We start from the raw sequence: 20,348 nt of genomic DNA on the forward strand, positions 1-20,348 counted from the left end.
CTTTTGATTAGCCTGAAGGTGACTATGGGAACAGTGTGTGGGTTGCAGGCTAGTTGTTGGCGGTGTTATCATGTGTCTGGGCTGGCTGACAGCCTTCTGTCTTCCTTCTGCCTCTCACAGGAGCACATGCCCACTTTCCTGTTCAATGGATATGAAGATTTGGACACCTTTAAGCTGCTGGAGGAGGAAGACTTGGATGAGTTAAATATCAGGGACCCGGAGCACAGAGCTGTTCTCTTGACAGCAGTGGAGCTGTTACAAGAGGATGACAGTAAGTCCCTGTACGCACAGAGGTGTTCCCTGTGAGGTCTGCCACAGCAGGCCCCACGTACGCTGCCAGTATGTGCTTAGGTCCCTGGAGTCACTTATTCTGTCCTGTTCTTTCCCACGCCAAGGTCAAACAGCACAAAATCATAAATTCCCAGTGCAGACATGGGAACAAAAGAAAACCTCATGTGCCGCCGCCACCTTTCCGGGCATGTTTCTAGGTGATAGTTGAAGAGGATTCTGCACCAAGTGTCTGCAAGAATGGAATTACAGTTTTCCCCCAAAAAAAATGGGTAGACTCCACTTTCAGTACTTTTGAGAGGTGCAGCCTCCAGCAGGCCATTGGGACAGCTGAGCACAAAAGTGACTGACCAGCTGGGAGGCTTTCGCTCAGCTAAGGCTTGATTACTTCTCAGAGCACACGAGGAGTTGTGTTCTTATTGAATAGACTGGTTAGTGAATAAATGAAATTCACCAGCTTTCGTTAAAGGAGGAGACGTCTCTCCGCAGTGAATATGTAGAGCAGAGAATTCCGTATCGATTGGCTTGCAAATTCCCAACCTAAATGACAGCTGATTTTTACAGCCTGTGAGCAGAATCATCACTGAGCTCACAGCTTTTATGAAGTCTATTTGAATACACCATACCCTTTGCTCCATTAACTCAGTCTTATCTTGCTCTGTATTCTTCAATCTGCCATCAGAAATATTCCTGAGATCATTCATCTTAAAGGAGTATCCTTTCCAGTTACTGAATTCAAACACGTTTTCCTTCAAGGACTCTGCTTCAGGGATATCAGTAGCTAATAGCATTTCTGTTGCTAAAAGACACACCAAAACCATGGTTAATGGTGGAAAAAAGAATTATACATTACTGAAATGTATCAGGCCTGAGAAACATGGAAGCAAGTGTCATTAGTTGAAATTCCCTTCTGCTAAATAGGCAGTCCCTCTAAATGAACTGGTAAGCTAGAGAAACACACACCATCAGATAGATGTCTGAGCCTAAGATAAACAGGCTGCCTTTAGGGATAGATTTGGAGGCAATTGTGATTCATAGTTAATATCACTTTATAACGAGGTCTTTTAAGTAAGTATTTGATTGCCCAAGAGACACATTGGGGTCTGTGGCCAGGTTGCGTGTAAAGAGCCTGCACAGTAACTGGTGTAGCCTACCAGCTCAATTAATTAGTATGAATCAGTATTAAAGCATCTATTGTCCCGAACCACATCTGCCCAGAAACAGCTCACTTGCTCTTCCTCAGTCACCAAGAACAGCTGGGGTTTTTTTTTGTTTTGTTTTGTTTTGTTTTGTTTTGTTTTTGAGACAGAATTTCACTCTCGTTGCCCAAGCTGGAGTGCAGTGGTGCGATCTTGGTTCACCGCAATCTCCGCCTCCCGGTTTCAAGCAATTCTCCTGCCTCAGCCTCCCGAGTAGCTGGGATTACAGGCATGCACCACTACGCATGGCTAATTTGTGTATTTTTAGTAGAGACGGGGTTTCACCATGATGGCCAAGCTGGCCTCAAACTCCTGACCTCAGGTGATCCGCCCACCTCGGCCTCCCAAAGTGCTGGGATTACAGGTGTGAGCCACTGCATCCAACCAACAGCTGGTTTATATATACTCTCCATTACATTCCCTTTATCATCCACAGCTTTGGAGGAGAAAAGCTAACTCCTGAGTGTAAGGCAGGAATCTGTGCTTAGACTGTTCCATGCCACTTTGGCTGAGACCCATCATTCCTCCTGGGATCACATCCTGAGATTTTTGTACCAAGGAGCATTTTGTAGGAGGGTATCACTATCCATCAGGTTGCTAACCTGGAAGGTGAAGAAGACCTCTTTGCCTCTTCAGACATTCCATTGTGGATCTATTCTGCTCTGGTGTTTAGAACTTCCCTGATAGATAAAGTTGTACTTCCTTTTATTGGTTCTAAAACAAAGGCTTCAAGGTCCCAGAGTACCCATTAGTGCCAAGAGTCAGGGTCCAGACTTTTCCTAGCATTATAGGATTTTTACATCCAATACAGTTAAAGTCATCGTGGCTAAGAAGTAGTGCCTCTAACTGATAACTTAGGGAAACATGATAGGTTTCTGTCAAACAAGATTTCCATACACTAGGGAGATGCAGAGGTCTATTGAGATCTTTGAAGATATGTAGGGATCTTGAAAGGTTTCTAGCTTAGCCATAACTGAGAGCAAAAAGTACATTTCCAGCACTACTTGGAAGTCAGACCCGTCCAGCCTCCCTCGAAGCGTGGGAAAATGCCAGCCTTCATATAGGGTTCCACTGGGAAAAGACTCTAATTGTCAGATGGCTATTCCTTACGCCAAGCCCAGACCCACTATCTTAGGTCTGGCAAATGAAAGCCTCTTACAAATTGCTAAAAGAATTTTTACTTGTGGTAAAATACAGATAATCTAAAGTTTACTGTCTTAGCCATTTCTAAGTATAAACAATAACTTGTATAAGAATTCTAATTAGGAACTATTTCAAACAGGCAGAAAAGTACAGAGGAAAAGAAAACAAACATATGTATGCACATGCTGAAGTTACTGTTTTGCCATATTTTCTTATTTCTTTTACATTTTAAGAAATATGGTGTAAGCCCACAGAAAGTCCTGCTTTCAAAGAATCCCATTCCCTTCTCTTCTTTCCCAAGGTAACTGCTCCCCAGGCAATGCTATGTGCCTTTGGGTACCACTACCTTTTGATGTTGGAATATTCATAGGTGTCTTAGCATATTCTCTCTCTCTCTCTCTCTCTCTCTGTGTGTGTGTGTGTGTGTGTGTGTGTGTGTGTGTGTGTGTGTGTGTGGTTGGTGAGGCTGGAGGCAGAGAGAGCTTAGCCCAAGCAGAGTCCCTTCAGGTCAAAGTTCAGGTCATGCTCAAATGGGGTTACAGCCTCACAACCTAGCACTTTGCTGTGATTTGACTGTGAGAATTTTCAGCGTTCTAGCTTATCTTCTTTCTTACCTTTTGTACCTTGGCACCCATGCTGACAAGTGTGGGAAAAGGTCATGGTCTTGATTCTGCACTACAGAGGAGAGGCACCTCACCTCTTTTTCTCTTCTCCCTAATGAAGACAGCGATTCTAGCCCCCTTCCTTATGCCTCATGAGTCTATAAATAATAGAACTGTGTTTTCAGGTGACACAATGGATCCCCTCCTTCTCCAAAATAATTTCAGGTATTCTGCTGTGTCTGCTGAGGCTGGGGTCCCCAAAGATGCAGGCACAGCACATACTTCCATGCTGCAGTAGGAGCAGGTCTTCTGTGTTACTCCCACCCAGCACTCTGGAGTCTGTTTTGGCCACTGTGGTGCACTGAACCATGTCACCAGGGACAGAGTACACCGACTCCTCTCCCTGGGTTGTAATGGATAGCACAAAGCCCTCATTTTATAAGTATCATTTTTCTAAATAACATGCTAGGCTAGAACAAAGGCCACTGCAAAGCCACAGGCTCTTCCACACAGTGAGGACACCGCTCTAGAATGTTCCACTTTTAGGTGGTCAGGGGGACAGTATTTGCTCTTGTGCTTCCAATTAGTTAATTTTTCATTAGTCACTTCTTTAAAAGTAGCACTCTTAATTTGGGATTCTAATTGAGGGACTTACGCTGCCACGATCTCTGCTGTAGTTGGGGCTGTAAAATGCTTTCCCCGTGAGAAATGCAAGCAGGAAGTGGTGGACAGCCGGAGAGCTGCCAGAGCCTTCCGCCTCCCCGCATTTTTATTTTGATGACCTGAGAAAAGGCATCACATTTCTGGCTTATTGATTTCTTTTTTTCTTTGTGTATGTGGTTGGAGTGGGGAAGTTGGTGGGGGATGAAAAGAAAGGAAAATACAGCCATTCATCATTGCAACTAGCTATTTTGTGTAGAAAATGTTTTCTTGGTTTCTGTTTTATGTGACCAAGCACTTACTTACTCTGAATAATAATGCAAAGATGTTCTGCGTGTAACCTCAGTGTCCCATGTAAGGCTCCATGTGCCCTTTCTACAACATGCCGGGTGATGCTGCTAGGGTGTTGAAGGCCCTCGTGGCTTTCCACGTGATTTACTTGGGGCAGATTCACTCAACAGAAGCGTCCGATGCTGCTTTTTTTTTTTTTTCCCCTCCAGCTTTGTTGAGGCACAGTTGACAAATAATGATGCTTCTCTTTAAAAGCCTTCCTCAGAATGAGGTCTTCCTTTTTTTTTCTTTATTTTATTTTTTATTTATTTCAGTAGCTTTGGGGGTATAAGTGGTTTTGGGTTACATGGATGAATTATATAGTGGTGAATTCTGAGATTTTAGTGCACCCATCATCTGAGTAGTATACATTGTACCTAACGTGTAGTTTTTTTTATCCCTAGACTCCCCCTACCCTTCCTCTTCTGACTCTCTGAAGTCCATTATATCACTTTGTATGCCTTTATGTGCTTATAGCTTAGCTCCTACTTACAAGTGAGACCGTGTGGATTTTGGTTTTCTACTCCTGTGTTACTTCACTTAGAATAATGGCCTCCAGGTCCATCCAAATTGCTGCAGAGACATTATTTCTTTCCTTTTCATGGCCAAGTAGTATTCCATGGTGTATAGGTACTGCATTTTCTTTATCCACTCAGAATGAGGACATTCAGTTTTCAGTCATCCATTTATCTATACCAGCAAGCATGTATCTGTTACTCAGCTTCCAAGTTTGAGGGTTTCCTAAGCTTTCCCCAGCTTTTACTTATATGCAGGAGACAAAAATGTGCCAGCACAAGACAAAAGGAGAAGCAGAAAAGAAAGAACAACCTCTAACTCATCCCAAACAACAAAAACAAAAGAAGATTTGCCACCGGCCTGTCCTGAGTTTTGGGGTTTGTGCCTTGTCTTGCTAGCCTTACTCTTGCTGAGCTAATACAAGAGCCCTCAGCGCGTGTTGCTGAGGGCTAAGAATGCTCCTAAATGCTAATAAAATTTATTTCATTTGACACTTTAATATTAGCTCCCAAATTTGGAAAGTTGGCAACATAACTGTCTTCAAGCACAAGTCTTACAGATCTCCGAAAAACATATGACCTAATCTCACCTTGTGAATGGGGCGTTTATTCTTTCTTTGCTTCTCCTTGATGGTGCCATCACTCAGAAGGGTCTGGGAGCCCCACTGCCAAAACAACACTCTACCTTTCTCCTTTCCTCATAGCCCCAAGGCCAGAGTCAGCTTCTGTTCGCATAACTAACTTAAAAGGTGTCAACATATTCCAACTGTGTGCTCTCTCCAAACTTAGCTTCGTGCAATGAATACCTTATTGGAAGAAAAGTTGTGATCACACTAGTTCATTTTGATCTCATCTATTTTAAGATAAATTGTTCTCTTCCAAAAGCTCAGGGCAGTAACTGAGGATAAAGTCGAGATCTGTTGACTCTGAAACCTCTGCTTTTCACTCACCTTGTTGATTTCATGCCGTGTTCTCTCCTCTAGGTAACAGCGACCAGTCAGGATCCCAGGAGAAGCTGCTCGTTGACAGCCAGGGCCTGAGTGGATGCTCACCCCGAGACTCAGGATGCTACGAAAGCAGTGAGAACCTGGAAAACGGTAATGTCAGCATGAGTCGCTGGGAACCTGCTTTGACAAGTACTGATTTCAAAGCACAGTTTTCTGCAAAAGGACGATTCTATTCCTATCATGAACTCAGCAATCATCGTTTCCTTTCTCACCTCTACACCATTCTAGTCCAAGTTAGCCTCCCTATCTATTCTCCTGGCTGCTGGGTGAGGTTAATAAATTCCGTGTCAAATACCTGCAGCTGTAAAACCTAAATTGTGTGTCTCCTATGCCCTTTTCTGTATGCAATAAAAACCAACATTGGAGTGTTGGGAGCTATTAGGTCCATAAGGAAAACAGTTTACCAGGTAGACCATCCATCAGGGTCATACCAGCAGCAGTGTCTTAAATGCCTCGGCTGCATGGCCTGAATGTCGAGGCAGTTACTGCAGGAGAGAAGGATTGGATGGCCACATGTCTTGTTTGTGGCCTCTCTGTACAGCCAGTCAGGAAGTAATCGGTATGAAATTTCAGAAAAGGTACTTGTCTCAAACAGAAGAGGAGTCTTAAGTGGTATGGGGTCAGGTGGGCTAAACGTTACCATGGATGGCTTTGTGGTTTCCTGTTGTGACCCCAGAATTCCCACTGTAGCAAGATGAGAAACAGTGGTAAGAGGCTTACGCTGCCACAGTGACCTAAATCTCTGTCAAACTCTTGAAGGCCGTCATAAAAAATGCCCAGGTTTGATAGCTTTTAGCAGCCATTGGAATCCTATCTAGTAGCCCATGTGTTAAGATATTTACTGAGCACCTACTAAAGCAAACTTTTTTAAAACTGCAGGTTGTACTTTATTAGTGGGTCATGAAAGCAGTTTAGTGGGTCATGGACAGCAGTTTTGTAAGACAAAATAGAATACAAAATATCAGAGAGCATCCCCTAAGATAAAGGTTAGTATTGTTAGCACTGTCACTTGTAATCCTTGTTTCAGTTATGTCTGTGTGTGTGTTTGCGCTTGTGTACATGCATGTGTGTCTCTGTGTACTACATGTTGAATGTAAAATGTATTTCTTACTGGGAATCATGGGAAAAAAATAGTTTGAGAGCCATTGTGGGTACCAAAACTAGGGCTAAGGACAGGAAAGTGGGTGTCCAGGATGCAAACCCTAAGCAGGTGCTCACTCTCGGGTACCAGCCCTGCACTCACATGACTCTGGGCATTCACCTCCTTAGAGTTTGTCCTCTGGGCACCTTGTTTGCCTCACTCTAATTCCAATTCTAAGAAGCATCTTGGGGACCTCAGAATTTGAGCCATGACGCCCTGCTATTCAAGGTTTTCTATCAACTTGGGAAGATAGTAGTTCTCCCCAAACTATATATAATATTCAGATAGCCTCGGTCAAGACAGGATGCAAAACCCACCTAGTATCCCAGTACATCCTCAGTTTCAGTAAACATCAGAATGCTTATGTAGCTCATGTGGGTTCTGAAGAATTTTTTTTTCTCTTAATAACCTTTTCATATCCAAAACTTTTCAGGAAATTAATTCCCCCAACTGTTGGTGATTGGTAAGGATCTCACAGATATCACTGGCAGAATTTTTCATGCCCAAATGAATTCAGGTGTACCTGCTGAAGAACTAGATTGCTAGCGAACCATACTTTGAACTCAAAGTAAGTTCAGGGATCTTTCTAATGTAATGCAGAATGCAAAAATGGAACTTATATATATAGTTTTATATTGGGAGTTAAGGCAAAAGAAAGTCATATTTCTAAATTTATGCTAAAGAGGTTCTAATAATTTTCTATTTCAACCTACTTTTAAAATCTGATGCAATTTTTTTTTTCTGAAGAGGTATTTCTTCATTTATCTGTGATGATTTTTCTTTTCTTTTTTTGAGGCGGAGTCTCGCTCTGTCGCCCAGGCTGGAGTGCAGTGGCGCGATCTTGGCTCACTGCAAGGTCCACCTCCCGGGTTCATGCCATTCTCCCGCCTCAGCCTCCCGAGTAGCTGGGACTACAGGCGCCTGCCACCATGCCCGGCTAATTTTTTATATTTTTTATGAGAGACAGGGTTTCACCGTGTTAGCCAGGATGGTCTCGATCTCCTGACCTCGTGATCCACCTGCCTTGGCCTCCTTAAGTTGTGATGATTTTTCTAATAATGAAAAGTAGGACCATGGTCAGTATCTTCAGTAGTAGCACTAGGCTGATGATCTTTATGTAACAACAATAATATCCTACAAATGCATAGCATGTTGGTGTTTATCAGTGTGGAACATACAGGTGGACAGGGTCAAAGCACACAACAAACATGTTATCAACCAAAAATGTAACAAGGGACAGTTAATTGTGTGTGTGTGTGTGTGTGTGCGCGCGCGCACATGTAAGTACTGATGAGAACAAAGCATTCAGCACATTGTCTGGCCCATGAATTGTAAGTTCTTGGCAAAGCTTATCCAACAGCAGCAGTTTAGTATCAATTACCAGTCGTCAGATAAGTAGATTATGTCTGGTTGATAGTTCAGTTATCAGTCTGACAGTTGTAACTAGGACTGTTGCTTTGCTGGGACCTAAAACTTTATCAGTATTTTGTAGATTTTCTTTGGCAAAGTACTCACAAAAGTTTACCTGTCTGTGTCCAGGTTGGTTGATTGCTTCTAGGATAAACTTGCTAGAAGGAGGGGCTTCAGGGAAGGTGGGATTTGAGTATTCACAGATCACTCTGTAGGGGATACCATTTATAGAACCTGTTGTGAAATTCAGTCCAGCTCTCCTTTTCCATCATGACCTTGAGAAATTGTACTCACCCAACAAATCCCATCAATATGCGGTATGATGATCAGCCTCTTTCCACGTCGATTGCAGTGGGGCACAGACTTAAGCCAAGATTTATTTTACTGCTTGACACAGCGTATTTCTTTCCCATGTAACCCAATTAATTTCAGTCTTCATGATTCCTTTAATAAGACTAAGAATTCTTTCTAAAAATAAAAATGGAACCATAATAACCCTCTATCACCCAATGTCATAAATGGTGATTTTATGTTTTTAGTGTAATTGAACAATAGGATGTGGGTGTTGGAGATTTCAATTATGTTAGCACAACTTTACGCATCCGTTTGATTGATTTGCTTTTAAAATGTGATTGTAAAATATTCCCTGGTCTCACAGGCAAGACTCGGAAAGCTAGCCTCCTATCTGCCAAGTCATCCACCGAGCCCAGCGTGAAGTCTTTTAGCAGAAACCAGTTGGGCAATTACCCAACATTGCCTTTAATGAAATCAGGGGATGCACTGAAGCAGGGACAGGAGGAGGGCAGGCTGGGTGGTGGCCTTGCCCCAGACACGTCCAAGAGCTGTGACCCACCTGGTGTGACTGGTTTGAATAAAAACCGAAGAAGCCTCCCAGTTTCCATCTGCCGGAGCTGTGAGACCCTGGAGGGCCCCCAGACTGTGGACACTTGGCCCCGATCCCATTCCCTGGATGACCTTCAAGCGGAGCCTGGTGCTGAGCAAGACGTGCCTACCGAGGTGACAGAACCGCCCCCTCAGATTGTACCTAAAGTGCCACAGAAGACGACCGCCTCTTCCACGAAGGCCCAGCCCCTGGAGCGAGACTCTGCTGTCGACAATGCATTGCTACTGACCCAAAGCAAGAGATTTTCTGAACCTCAGAAATTGACAACTAAGAAACTGGAGGGCTCAATCGCAGCCTCTGGTCGCAGCCTGTCACCCCCTCAGTGTTTGCCCAGAAACTATGATGCTCAGCCTCCTGGAGCTAAACACGGTTTAGCAAGGACGCCTCTGGAGGGCCACAGAAAAGGACACGAGTTTGAAGGAACACACCATCCCCTGGGCACCAAAGAAGGGGTAGATGCTGAGCAGAGAATGCAGCCCAAAATTCCATCACAGCCTCCACCTGTTCCTGCCAAAAAGAGCAGAGAACGCCTTGCTAACGGACTCCACCCTGTTCCCATGGGCCCCAGTGGGGCCCTCCCCAGTCCCGATGCGCCATGCCTGCCAGTGAAAAGGGGCAGCCCCGCCAGCCCCACCAGCCCTGGCGACTGTCCCCCAGCACTGGCTCCCAGGCCTCTCTCAGGGCAGGCGCCTGGCAGCCCACCAAGCACAAGGCCGCCCCCCTGGCTCTCAGAGCTCCCCGAGAACACAAGCCTCCAGGAGCACGGTGTGAAGCTGGGCCCGGCTTTGACCAGGAAGGTCTCCTGTGCCCGGGGAGTGGATCTAGAAACGCTCACTGAAAACAAGCTGCACGCTGAAGGCATCGATCTCACGGAGGAGCCGTATTCTGATAAGGTATCAAAGGTCCTGGGCCCACCACATTCACAGGCCTTTGTTTGTAGAAGTCAGGCAGCCAGGTGAGATGAACCCACATCTGAAGCCAGCCCGGTAGCCCGCCCAGTGGACAGGAGACACCTGAATCCACGTGTCTGCACCTTACTTGACATGCATGTGTTCAGATGTTGACACCGCCCCATTTCATCTCTCCATAGGTAAACCGAGGTTAAAAATAACCTGCATGAAGACCTCTTAGAGGGATTACTAGGAGCAAATAAAATAAATGTGGACAAAAGAACCCTATTCAGATGTGATAATTGTATTATACAGTTATCTGTATGGGTAATGGGAAAAAGATAATATAAAATCCCCCATTGTACCAAAAACATTTAGCTGTATAATGAAAAATTATTTCTCATTCAAAAAAAATGAGATCTACCAATACCAAGTGACTCCAAAGACAAAGCAATGCTAACAGATACAGCAGTACTTTACTTTACTCCTGGAAATACAGGTCCTGTTAGGATGCATTCCTGAGAGTCCTTTATTATAAAATTCTCATGACAATGAATGCCTTAGAATCAGATCCTCCTCCACCTCTCTGACCCTCCTTGATATTTCGTGAGTGAATGTCTTTAAATAAAAGGTAGTGAGAATGACCATACAGTAAATGCTGGCCTAGTGAGCTGGTGGTATCACTTGTAGCAGATAAAGTGCAAACAGTTGAATATCTGTAAAGCAGAATTTCGCCCTTCTCTCCTGCAGTTTAGAAGACTCTCTTCAGTAACATTAGAGGAGTTGTATTTTGCAAAATGATCTGATTGAGGCGAAGGCATTGGCCTGAAAAATGTAGAATGATTGTGTTCTGCCTTAACTATGCTTCAGAACATTTTCCTAGAGCTCATCAGTACTTTAAGATAAAGATGTAAAAGTATTCCCTCTAAAGCATTCATCCTGACCAATAAAGAAAATATATTCATTTCAAATTAAAACTTTTGGGTTGGGCGTGGTGGCTTACACCTGGAATCCCAACACTTTGGGAGGCCAAGGCGAGAAGATCGCTTGAGCCCAGGAGTTTGAGGCTGCAGTGAGCCATGATCACACCACTGCACTCCAGTCTAAGTGACAGTGAGACCCTACGTTATATGTGGTGTATCTTAGGGAAAGAAAAACAAAATCCTTACGACTCTTGATGTCATATTCCTGTTCTCCCTGGCAGCACGGCCGCTGTGGGATTCCTGAAGCCCTGGTGCAGAGATACGCAGAGGACTTGGATCAGCCCGAGAGGGACGTCGCCGCCAACATGGACCAGATCCGGGTGAAGCAGCTTCGGAAGCAGCACCGCATGGCGGTGAGCAGCCCACAGTTCTCCAGCTTCCTGAGGCACATTTAGTGATCACGCTTAGTGATGAGCATACTAACAACTGCCAAGCAGGCAAGGGCTTGCGTAGCTATGGAAAGGAGACAGCTGGGGAGAAAGTAATACATGGTCAGCCTAGAAATGTTTAAAAATACACTTTCAGAAAGAAAAAAAAATGAAAATGATCCATAATCCCAACACTGTGAAAAACTTTTTAAAGATCTGTCTAGTGCTGGGCGTGATAGTGCACACCTGTAATCCTAGTTACTTGGGAGGCAGAAGCAGGAGGATTGCTTGAGCCCAGAATTTTGATGCCGGCCTGGGCAACATGGTGAGACCCCATCTCTTAAGAAATAAAATAAAATCCGTCTGAATGACACAGTTTCAGTTAGAAGCATAACTTCCAAAGATCTATTGTTCAACATGGTGACTACAGTTAATAACAATGTATACTTGAAAATTGCTAGGACAGCAGATCTTAAGTGTTCTCACCACAAAATATAGTATGTGAGGTAATGCATATGTCAAATAGCTTGATTTAGCCATTCCACAATGTGTACATTTACCAAAACACCACGTTTTACACCATAAATATACACAATTTTTACTTGTCCATTAAAACTCTGTCTAGTCATTTCTCTGCACATGCGTAATGTATGCGTAAATGTATAGTACCGAAACCTGATTGTTGGCTATTATCAGATCATGAATCCGTTTCCCTGTTACTTAAAAAAAAAAAAAATTGATATAATCAATACAGTAGTCTCCCCCTATCCATGAGGGATTATGGTCCAAGACCTCCAAGTGGATCTCGTGAAAGCTTGCTGAGTACCAAACCCTGTATATATTATACACGAATTTCTTTTTCCTTCACAATTTCATGGATAGAAGATTCGTTTTCACTGTAGGTCTTAGGAACCTCAGCATACAATTTTTTTTCTTTTCTTATTAAGTCAAGAACTCTCACCTTTTTACTTAAAGGAAGCACTTAATGGCTTCTCTTTGCCACGTGCGAATGGCCAGCATCGTTACTCTTGCACTTGGGGGCCATTATAAGGTCAAATAAGACTGACTTGAATGCAAGTACTGCATTACTGCAACAGTTGATCTGATGACTACGGGCTACTAAGTGACTGCGGGGCCGGTGGTGTAGGCAGCGTGGATTTGTTAGACAAAGGGATGATTGTCAGGTGGGACAGAGCTGGGTGGTGTGAGATTTCTTCAGACTACTCAGAATGGCATGCAATATAAGACTTATGAATTGTTTATTTCTGGAAATTCCCATTTAATATTTTCAGGCTGTAGAAAGCAAAACCATGGGTGGGGGTGGGTGGCTATTGTATTTCAAAGTATTCTAGTAGGTCAGTGTACCCTAGTAGTGAGTCTCACAGTTAAAACATTTAGATTTTTCTAACCTTTTATTTTAAATAATGTAATGAAGAACATCCTTGTTAATAAATCTTTGTAGACTTTAAAGGTTAATTTCTGAGTATATATTCCTGGAAGATGGTTTGCTTCATCAAAATTGTATAAAATCCCAAAGATTTTCATACTCATTAGCAAATCACCTTTCTGAAAGGTGCAGGCCCTTTATATACCCAGTAGTCAAGGTTAAATGTCCACTTCCCTGTTCCAGCCAACCCTTGATATTATTGTATTTTAAATTCTTCATAACTGTATTGACTAAATATGTAATTTTCTGGTTGTTAACATAGATTCAAAATACAGTGGAAAGTCTCCTTTATAAAAACCCTACCCACTGAATGCTACATTTCACACGATCACCCAGATTTGTCCCTTCAGACTACCTTAGGGCTCTTGTCAAGAGCATATCCACAGTGAAACAAAATAGCAGAATATGTAAATGCTTATAGTTTGAAGACTCGGACACATAAATGGGATTTGACCTCATTCCAACACCTCCGAGAACCTTGTGGAACTCTTCCTTAAAGATCTGTTTCATCTTAGAGAAGAATTTTTCCTGCTAGTCTTGATCTCTGACACTCATTGCATTGTCGCTTTCTGATAATAGTCTAGCAATGCAGTATTTCAGTGCTGTTCCTTTTAGACATAGGCGAAGTAGTCCTCGATGACCCATGGAGCGTTTCTATCATATTCTTTCTTAATTTATCCAGATTCCAAGTGGTGGACTCACGGAAATCTGCCGAAAGCCCGTCTCTCCTGGGTGCATTTCGTCTGTGTCAGATTGGCTCATTTCCATCGGTCTGCCCATGTACGCCAGCACCCTCTCCACCGCGGGCTTCAGCACACTGAGCCAAGTGCCTTCTCTGTCTCACACTTGCCTTCAGGAGGCCGGCATCACAGAGGAGAGACACATAAGAAAGCTCCTATCTGCAGCCAGACTCTTCAAACTGCCGCCAGGCCCTGAGGCCATGTAGCCAGGCCCGGAATGGGCCTCTCTGGACAAGAGCCACCCTTTCACTGTGCATATGATGCTGATGCAATTCCTCCATCATCTCTGGACGTGCAGACCAGATCCAGAAGAAAGGCCTGGCGTGTGGCCAAACAGCGTGAAACCTTGGCACAGAACTGAGGATCCTCTCCTCCAGAAAAGCCCCCTCGAGGAAATAAATTAGTGCGGTTCTCTTTGACCTCCAAAGACAAGACAAGCACTTATTTTTATTTTCAGAAGACAAAAGAACCAAGATGCCAACTGGCTGCGAATGCTCTATCTCCAGTCTGTCTCTGTGTACTGGTAGAGGCTGGGAGGAGTAGGGGGCAGCCTGTTCCATTTCTGATAGTGCCCTTGCTCTTCTGTCTGTCATCTTGCAGGATGGCCGAGGGCCAGATGGGCTTAGCTAGGCCAAAGTAACAGACTCAAGAGTTATTGTACATTACTGACCACGCTCATTTGTTCAAAAGTTAGAACATCTGGCTGCACCAGGAAAAAAAAAAAAAAAAAAAAAAAGTCCTGTTCTTCTTTAGATAAACAAGAGACATTTTCATAATTGCTTTCTAGCAATCAGCTTTTATTTGCCTTAATATAAGCTTTTAAGCAGTTATCTAACTAGTGTCCACAACCCTGTAACCATACTTCCACATCTTCAGCTTAGGCGGACATCGAACCTCTCTGGGATGTTTCCAGCAAACGTGAGCTTTTCTAATCGTCTCATTATAACATGGCTTATTTTGTAGAGGTATTCATCAGCCACACACTTCATGTTGGTTTTTGGTTTTTAAGCTAACTACAAATCTAGTAAAAAGCTATCTGAAATTCACAAATATCGTGTCTGTGTGCGTGCGTGCGTGCGCGTGTGTGTCTGTATTCATAGTGACTGCTTTTGGTTTTAACCAGTTTAGTATCGTTACTGTGTGGATCGTCACGCTGCAGTATTGACTTGGAATCCTGACCATGTCCATCCCAAAATTCAGTCCTCAGTTAACGGATCATGTTTGCAAAAGGTCACTGTGAGGCTGCATATTTCAGAAAGATGTCCTTAATAAGGGAAGTCAATGTATAAGATGTTTTCTAAAAGACTTTTCAGTATTACAACTAATACTATTATTATCCTTCTTTTTTTATTTAGATAATTCTTCTTTTAATTTAAACAAAGGTTCACTATGGAGCCAGACAAATCTCATTAGCCATGTGTTAAGTATTTGCTACTTTAAATTGTTTTACAACTGATTTCAGCACATTCTATCCTTTTTTTTTTTTTGAAATGGAGTTTCGCTCTTGTCACCCAGGCTGGGGTGCAATGGCACGATCTTGGCTCACTGCAACCTCAGTCTCCCAGGTTCAAGTGATTCTCCTGCCTTAGCCTCCCGAGTAGCTGGGATTATAGGCACCCACCACCACGCCCAGCTAATTTTTGTATTATTAGTAGAGACGGGGTTTCACCATGTTGGCCAGGCTGGTCTCAAACTCCTGACCTCAGGTGGTCCACCCGCCTCAGCCTCCCAAAGTGCTGGGATTACAGGTGTGAGCCACCGCACCTGGCCTCTATCCTCTTTTAGTCTAGTGTCTGGTTTTGTAGCAAACAGTAAATTTAAACAAGTAAACTATTATGGTTTCCATTGCTTACAAAATGATTTTCCTTTACATTCTTATCATGAACACTATTTTAAGCATCAAATGCAATCATCTAAAATATAAAGGGCAATCATTTATAATAGAAACACCTTGACCACAAGCCCTTGATTGAACGTTTTATAATATTTCATCTACTTATTAAAACAAATAATTTCCCTTGGGTTGGAGGGGAAGTGATTTCGTAAATTAGAAAGCCATCTTACCATATTGCTTATGTCTGGATCCATGTTTCTGAGGAAAAAGACATTCTCAGGTGATGTATTTTTTTCATGCATTAGTATGCATTTTTAAAAAATAATGCATGTTTCTTTAATAATTAATTTTCATCTTCTATAAGATGCCATGTGAAGAAGTTGTGGAAATGTAGAATAAAAAGCTAAAGCTGCCAAATTTCTATTGAACTCTTAAATTAAAACAGCTCATGTTTGTTTGTCCTCTCGGGTTGTGGCCTAGCCTATTTGCAATGTAACGAAGCTGCAGGGTTCTTGCATAGCTAAAGCGTTCAATGCATTTCACGTGCTGTGGTGGATGTGGGTGCTGTAGACAGGCGTCTTCTCTTCCTGCTCTCAAAACACCTCGGCTTGACATTTGGACAGATCCTGTCATTGTTTAAGCTGAGCAAAAAACCACACAAAAGTTGTGTAAGAGATAACAAAGGAGCGAGAGAAATCTCATGTGAATTTCCAAGTTTTAATTCGTTCTCCATGAAGGATTTTCATTTCAGTGAAAGTCGCAGCAGAAGAGGGAACTTTCTGGAGTTTTTGAGAATGCCAAACCACATTTTTATCACACTTCTTTGGAAATCAATGCCTTTGCATAGAAAATCAAATTCAGGGACCACAAAGAAAGAATTTTCAGTGGGAATGTCTAGTCTGAGGGGTCTGAGGTTGTTTTTACTTTATTGTGTTGTTTAAATATTTTAAAAATATCTTTAGTGTTTGGTCTTTTTTTTTTCTTTAAACATTTAATTTGGTCTGAGAAAAGCTGAATGTTTGGGTGTGACGTTTGACTGAGGTGGATTGGGGCTGCCTGTGGACATTAGTGAACAGGTGATAGGCTTCAGCAATATCCAGTTTTAATCAGTTGCATTTGGTACAGAATTTTGAGTAATGGTGAAAATTGTTGTCTTTGGAAAGCACAAAAGAAACCTGGAAAGGCAGTTCGGCTCAGGTAGCTACACATAACATTGTGTATGATTTTCACTTCAAAGCTGTCTGGAAGGAAATGCAGTCAGCTCCAGCTAGTACTATTTATGTACCCAGATAACTAAGATATTGTTTCATGGCCTTGCCTTAGTCAGAGGCCCTTTTCTCTGTCCTGAACCCCCAGGTGTGGGTGAAATTGGAAATTACTAATCTATTGGAAATCAGTTCCTGACATAGTAAAGTTTGCTTTCATAACTGCAGCAAAAAAGGTCAACTTGCCAAGTCACTGCTGCCATGTGTGTACTGTATTATTTTCAGAAAAAAATATAATAGTCTGAGTCCAAGTTATCTTGATTTAAAATTGATAGAGAAAAGAAACTGTCGAGCAAGTTATATAACAACTAACAACATTGCACTTTCTGTATATGAAATCAATATTTAAATAACTTATTTTTCTCCATTGCTGTTCTTAAAAACATTGTAAGTAGCTGTAATATACCAGTACCAATATGTTCTTGCAATTGCTTCAGCCCAAGAAAGCTGTGTATTGTTTTAAAAATTGTAAAAATTATTGTGATGATTCATTTAGCATAAAGAGAGGTGGACGGAAGGGTTTTCCTATGTATCAAAACTTGTCTATAATTATGTCATCTATGTACCTAGAAAAAAGTCAATAAATTTCTTCAGTTGAATATGCCTTTTTTGTTGTTTCTTGGGCATTTTAAAGATGAATGGAGTAGAAATGAAAAGGAATTTATAACGTGGTCAAATAATGAAATATACTGGGAAAATTGTAGTTGTCTGCAATTCTGCCATCACCAGAACTCACCCTCTGACATCCACCCAGATTCTCTTTGCCACTTTATTGCTTTATTTTCAAATATGCATAATCGAGTCATATAATGATAGCACCTTAGACCAGCAAGATATTTTTTGGAAGTCATCTTGAGTCTAAGATTATCATTTTCAAATGAAGAATCTGAGTCCACATGGATGATTGACTTGCTCAATATTATACAGCTAAATGACACCACCACCCATATCTTCTACTGAGAAAGAAAAAACAAGTCTAGGTCTGGATAGCCTAGAAATTAATCAACTTGACAATAATGGGTTTTTAATTTCAGCATACCACAATTGATACAAAGACACATTTTTAATAGGGAGAAGAGGGTGTTTGTAATAAACTTTGAGAGGTAATGTATGCATTTGAGAAACTATTTAAAAAATTACCATCTTTTCAGAGAAACTCTTCTGTATTTATAAATATAATTGCATATGTATTTCGCCATACAGAAATGAGAGCAGATTTTTCATGCTATTCACCATACTTCTAAATGAATACATCTTGGAGGTCCTCCCATGTCAACATTCTCCCATTTCCTTAAAGGCTGCATAGTATTCTATTATGCAGGTTTAACCAGTACTCTATGAAAGTGCAACCTTCTGCTGTTATAGAAGAAAAAGCTATTGTGGATATCACTATACCTATATCACTTAGCGTGTGGAATTGCTGTATTAAAGTTATGTGTGTGTTTTAAATTTTGATAGAATAAGGTGGGTTTCATTGAAGCTTAATGTTGGTTTTACTTTTTTTTTTCTTTCTTTCTTTGAGGTGGAATGTTGCTTTTGTTGCCCAGGCTGGAGTGCAATGGCATGATCTCAGCTCACTGCAACCTCCACCTCCTGGGTTCAAGTGATTCTCCTGTCTCAGCCTCCCGAGTAGCTGGTATTACAGGCATGCACCACCACACCCGGCTAATTTTGTATTTTTAGTAGAGACAGGGTTTCTCCATGTTGGTCAGGCTGGTCTCGAACTCCCGACCTCAGGTGATCTGCCTGCCTTGGCTTCCCAAAGTGCTGGGATTACAGGCATGAGCCACCGTGCCTGGCCCACTTTTAAATCATCTTACTCCCAACTCCTCCAATCCATTTTGCGAACGGGGATATTTCATGTATTCTAGGAGTGTGTGTTCTCCTGACTGCTGCATCATTTTAAAGAACTAACCGTAAACCTCAAATCTTCCCAATCCCCTGCTAACTCCTAAGATTCAACAGTTCAAAGAAGATGCTCTTTTTCTTATGATTTCTAGGAAACCCTTGCCAGAGTCTTGGTGTTTCTTGTAATCTCTCTTCGTATGTAGATACCTATAATGTATTCACTTATAAAGAACATTAATTTGAATAGGGAAAGAAGAAAAGAGAAGGCAGTTGGTTGCCACTGTTTAACCACACAATTCATTTTGGAACCCTTAGAATTGTGACTGTCTTCACTCTTAGCTATGAGGACCCTCTCAGAGCAAACTATGTACATTGTACTTCCTAGAACTTAGAGTGTGTGTGAGTGTGTCTGTGTCTGTGAGAGAGAAAGGGAGGAGGGAGACAGGAAGAGAAGATGAATGCTCATTCAGGTCTAGGTCTGGACCACTCATCAGAGAACCATGGGAACCATTATTTGGAAATATTCCAATTTCCAATACAGCACCCCTCCCACATGACCTCAGAGAAGAATACTCTGAAAAGGGTATTAGCTGTCACCTTCTGCATACTGTAACAAAAACACCGGAAGACCCTAACCAAACTGAGTTTGAGTTCAATCTGGAAGGATCCCAGGGTACTTGTGTGACGGCCACAGCAGTTAAGACTAATCTGGTTGGATTTTACCACCATCCCCATTCATCCTCAATGGACTTTCCCCAAAACTTGGGTAATGAATATGGTTGGAACCATAAGAGAGATGTGTACAAACGGCTGTGGGAACTAGAGGGAGGATGGATTTGGCCTGGGGACAGAGAGGGCCAGAGGAGGTGGTTCTATGGATAACAGTGTGCCATGTTCTAAGTATCAGACTTGATTAGAAATACAAACAAATGGAAAAACATTCCATGCTCATGGGTAGGAAGAATCAATATTGTGAAAATGGCCATACTGCCCAAGGTAATTTATAGATTCAATGCCATCCCCATCAAGCTACCAATGACTTTCTTCACAGAATTGGAAAAAACTACTTTAAAGTTCATATGGAACCAAAAAAGAGCCCACATCGCCAAGTCAATTCTAAGCCAAAAGAACAAAGCTGGAGGCATCACGCTACCTGACTTCAAACTATGCTACAAGGCTACAGTAACCAAAACAGCATGGTACTGGTACCAAAACAGAGATATAGACCAATGGAACAGAACACAGCCCTCAGAAATAACGCTGCATATCTACAACTATCTGATCTTTGACAAACCTGAGAAAAACAAGCAATGGGGAAAGGATTCCCTATTTAATAAATGGTGCTGGGAAAACTGGCTAGCCATATGTAGAAAGCTGAAACTGGATCCCTTCCTTACACCTTATACAAAAATTAATTCAAGATGGATTAAAGACTTAAAACGTTAGACCTAAAACCATAAAAACCCTAGAAGAAAACTGAGGCATTGCCATTCAGGACATAGGCATGGGCAAGGACTTCGTGTCTAAAACACCAAAAGCAATGGCAACAAAAGCCAAAATTGACAAATGGGATCTAATTAAACTAAAGAGCTTCTGCACAGCAAAAGAAACTACCATCAGAGTGAACAGACAACCTACAAAATGGGAGAAAATTTTCGCAACCTACTCATCTGACAAAGGGCTAATATCCAGAATCTACAATGAACTCAAACAAATTTACAAGAAAAAAAAACCAACCCCATCAAAAAGTGGGCGAAGGACATGAACAGACACT

The 20,348-nt window shown here is 42.2% G+C and overlaps 1 protein-coding gene across 9 annotated transcripts in view; it reads left to right on the plus strand.

Moving 5' to 3' along the window:
* Nucleotides 1–17,325, plus strand: part of SASH1 (SAM and SH3 domain containing 1) — a 283,948-nt gene extending 266,623 nt beyond the window's left edge. For all 9 annotated transcript variants that reach the window (XM_024357457.3, XM_009452183.5, XM_024357455.3 and 6 more), the window contains 5 exons: nucleotides 121–271; nucleotides 5,721–5,834; nucleotides 8,954–10,092; nucleotides 11,294–11,425; nucleotides 13,570–17,325. In XM_024357457.3, coding sequence (XP_024213225.2) covers nucleotides 121–271; nucleotides 5,721–5,834; nucleotides 8,954–10,092; nucleotides 11,294–11,425; nucleotides 13,570–13,833 — 1,800 coding nt within the window. In that variant the 3' untranslated portion in view covers nucleotides 13,834–17,325. The remainder of the gene's footprint in view (nucleotides 1–120; nucleotides 272–5,720; nucleotides 5,835–8,953; nucleotides 10,093–11,293; nucleotides 11,426–13,569) is intronic.
* Nucleotides 17,326–20,348: the final 3,023 nt, after the last annotated feature.

The sequence above is a fragment of the Pan troglodytes genome, chromosome 5, assembly GCF_028858775.2.
Source record: "Pan troglodytes isolate AG18354 chromosome 5, NHGRI_mPanTro3-v2.0_pri, whole genome shotgun sequence".
NCBI classification, from domain to species: domain Eukaryota; kingdom Metazoa; phylum Chordata; class Mammalia; order Primates; family Hominidae; genus Pan; species Pan troglodytes.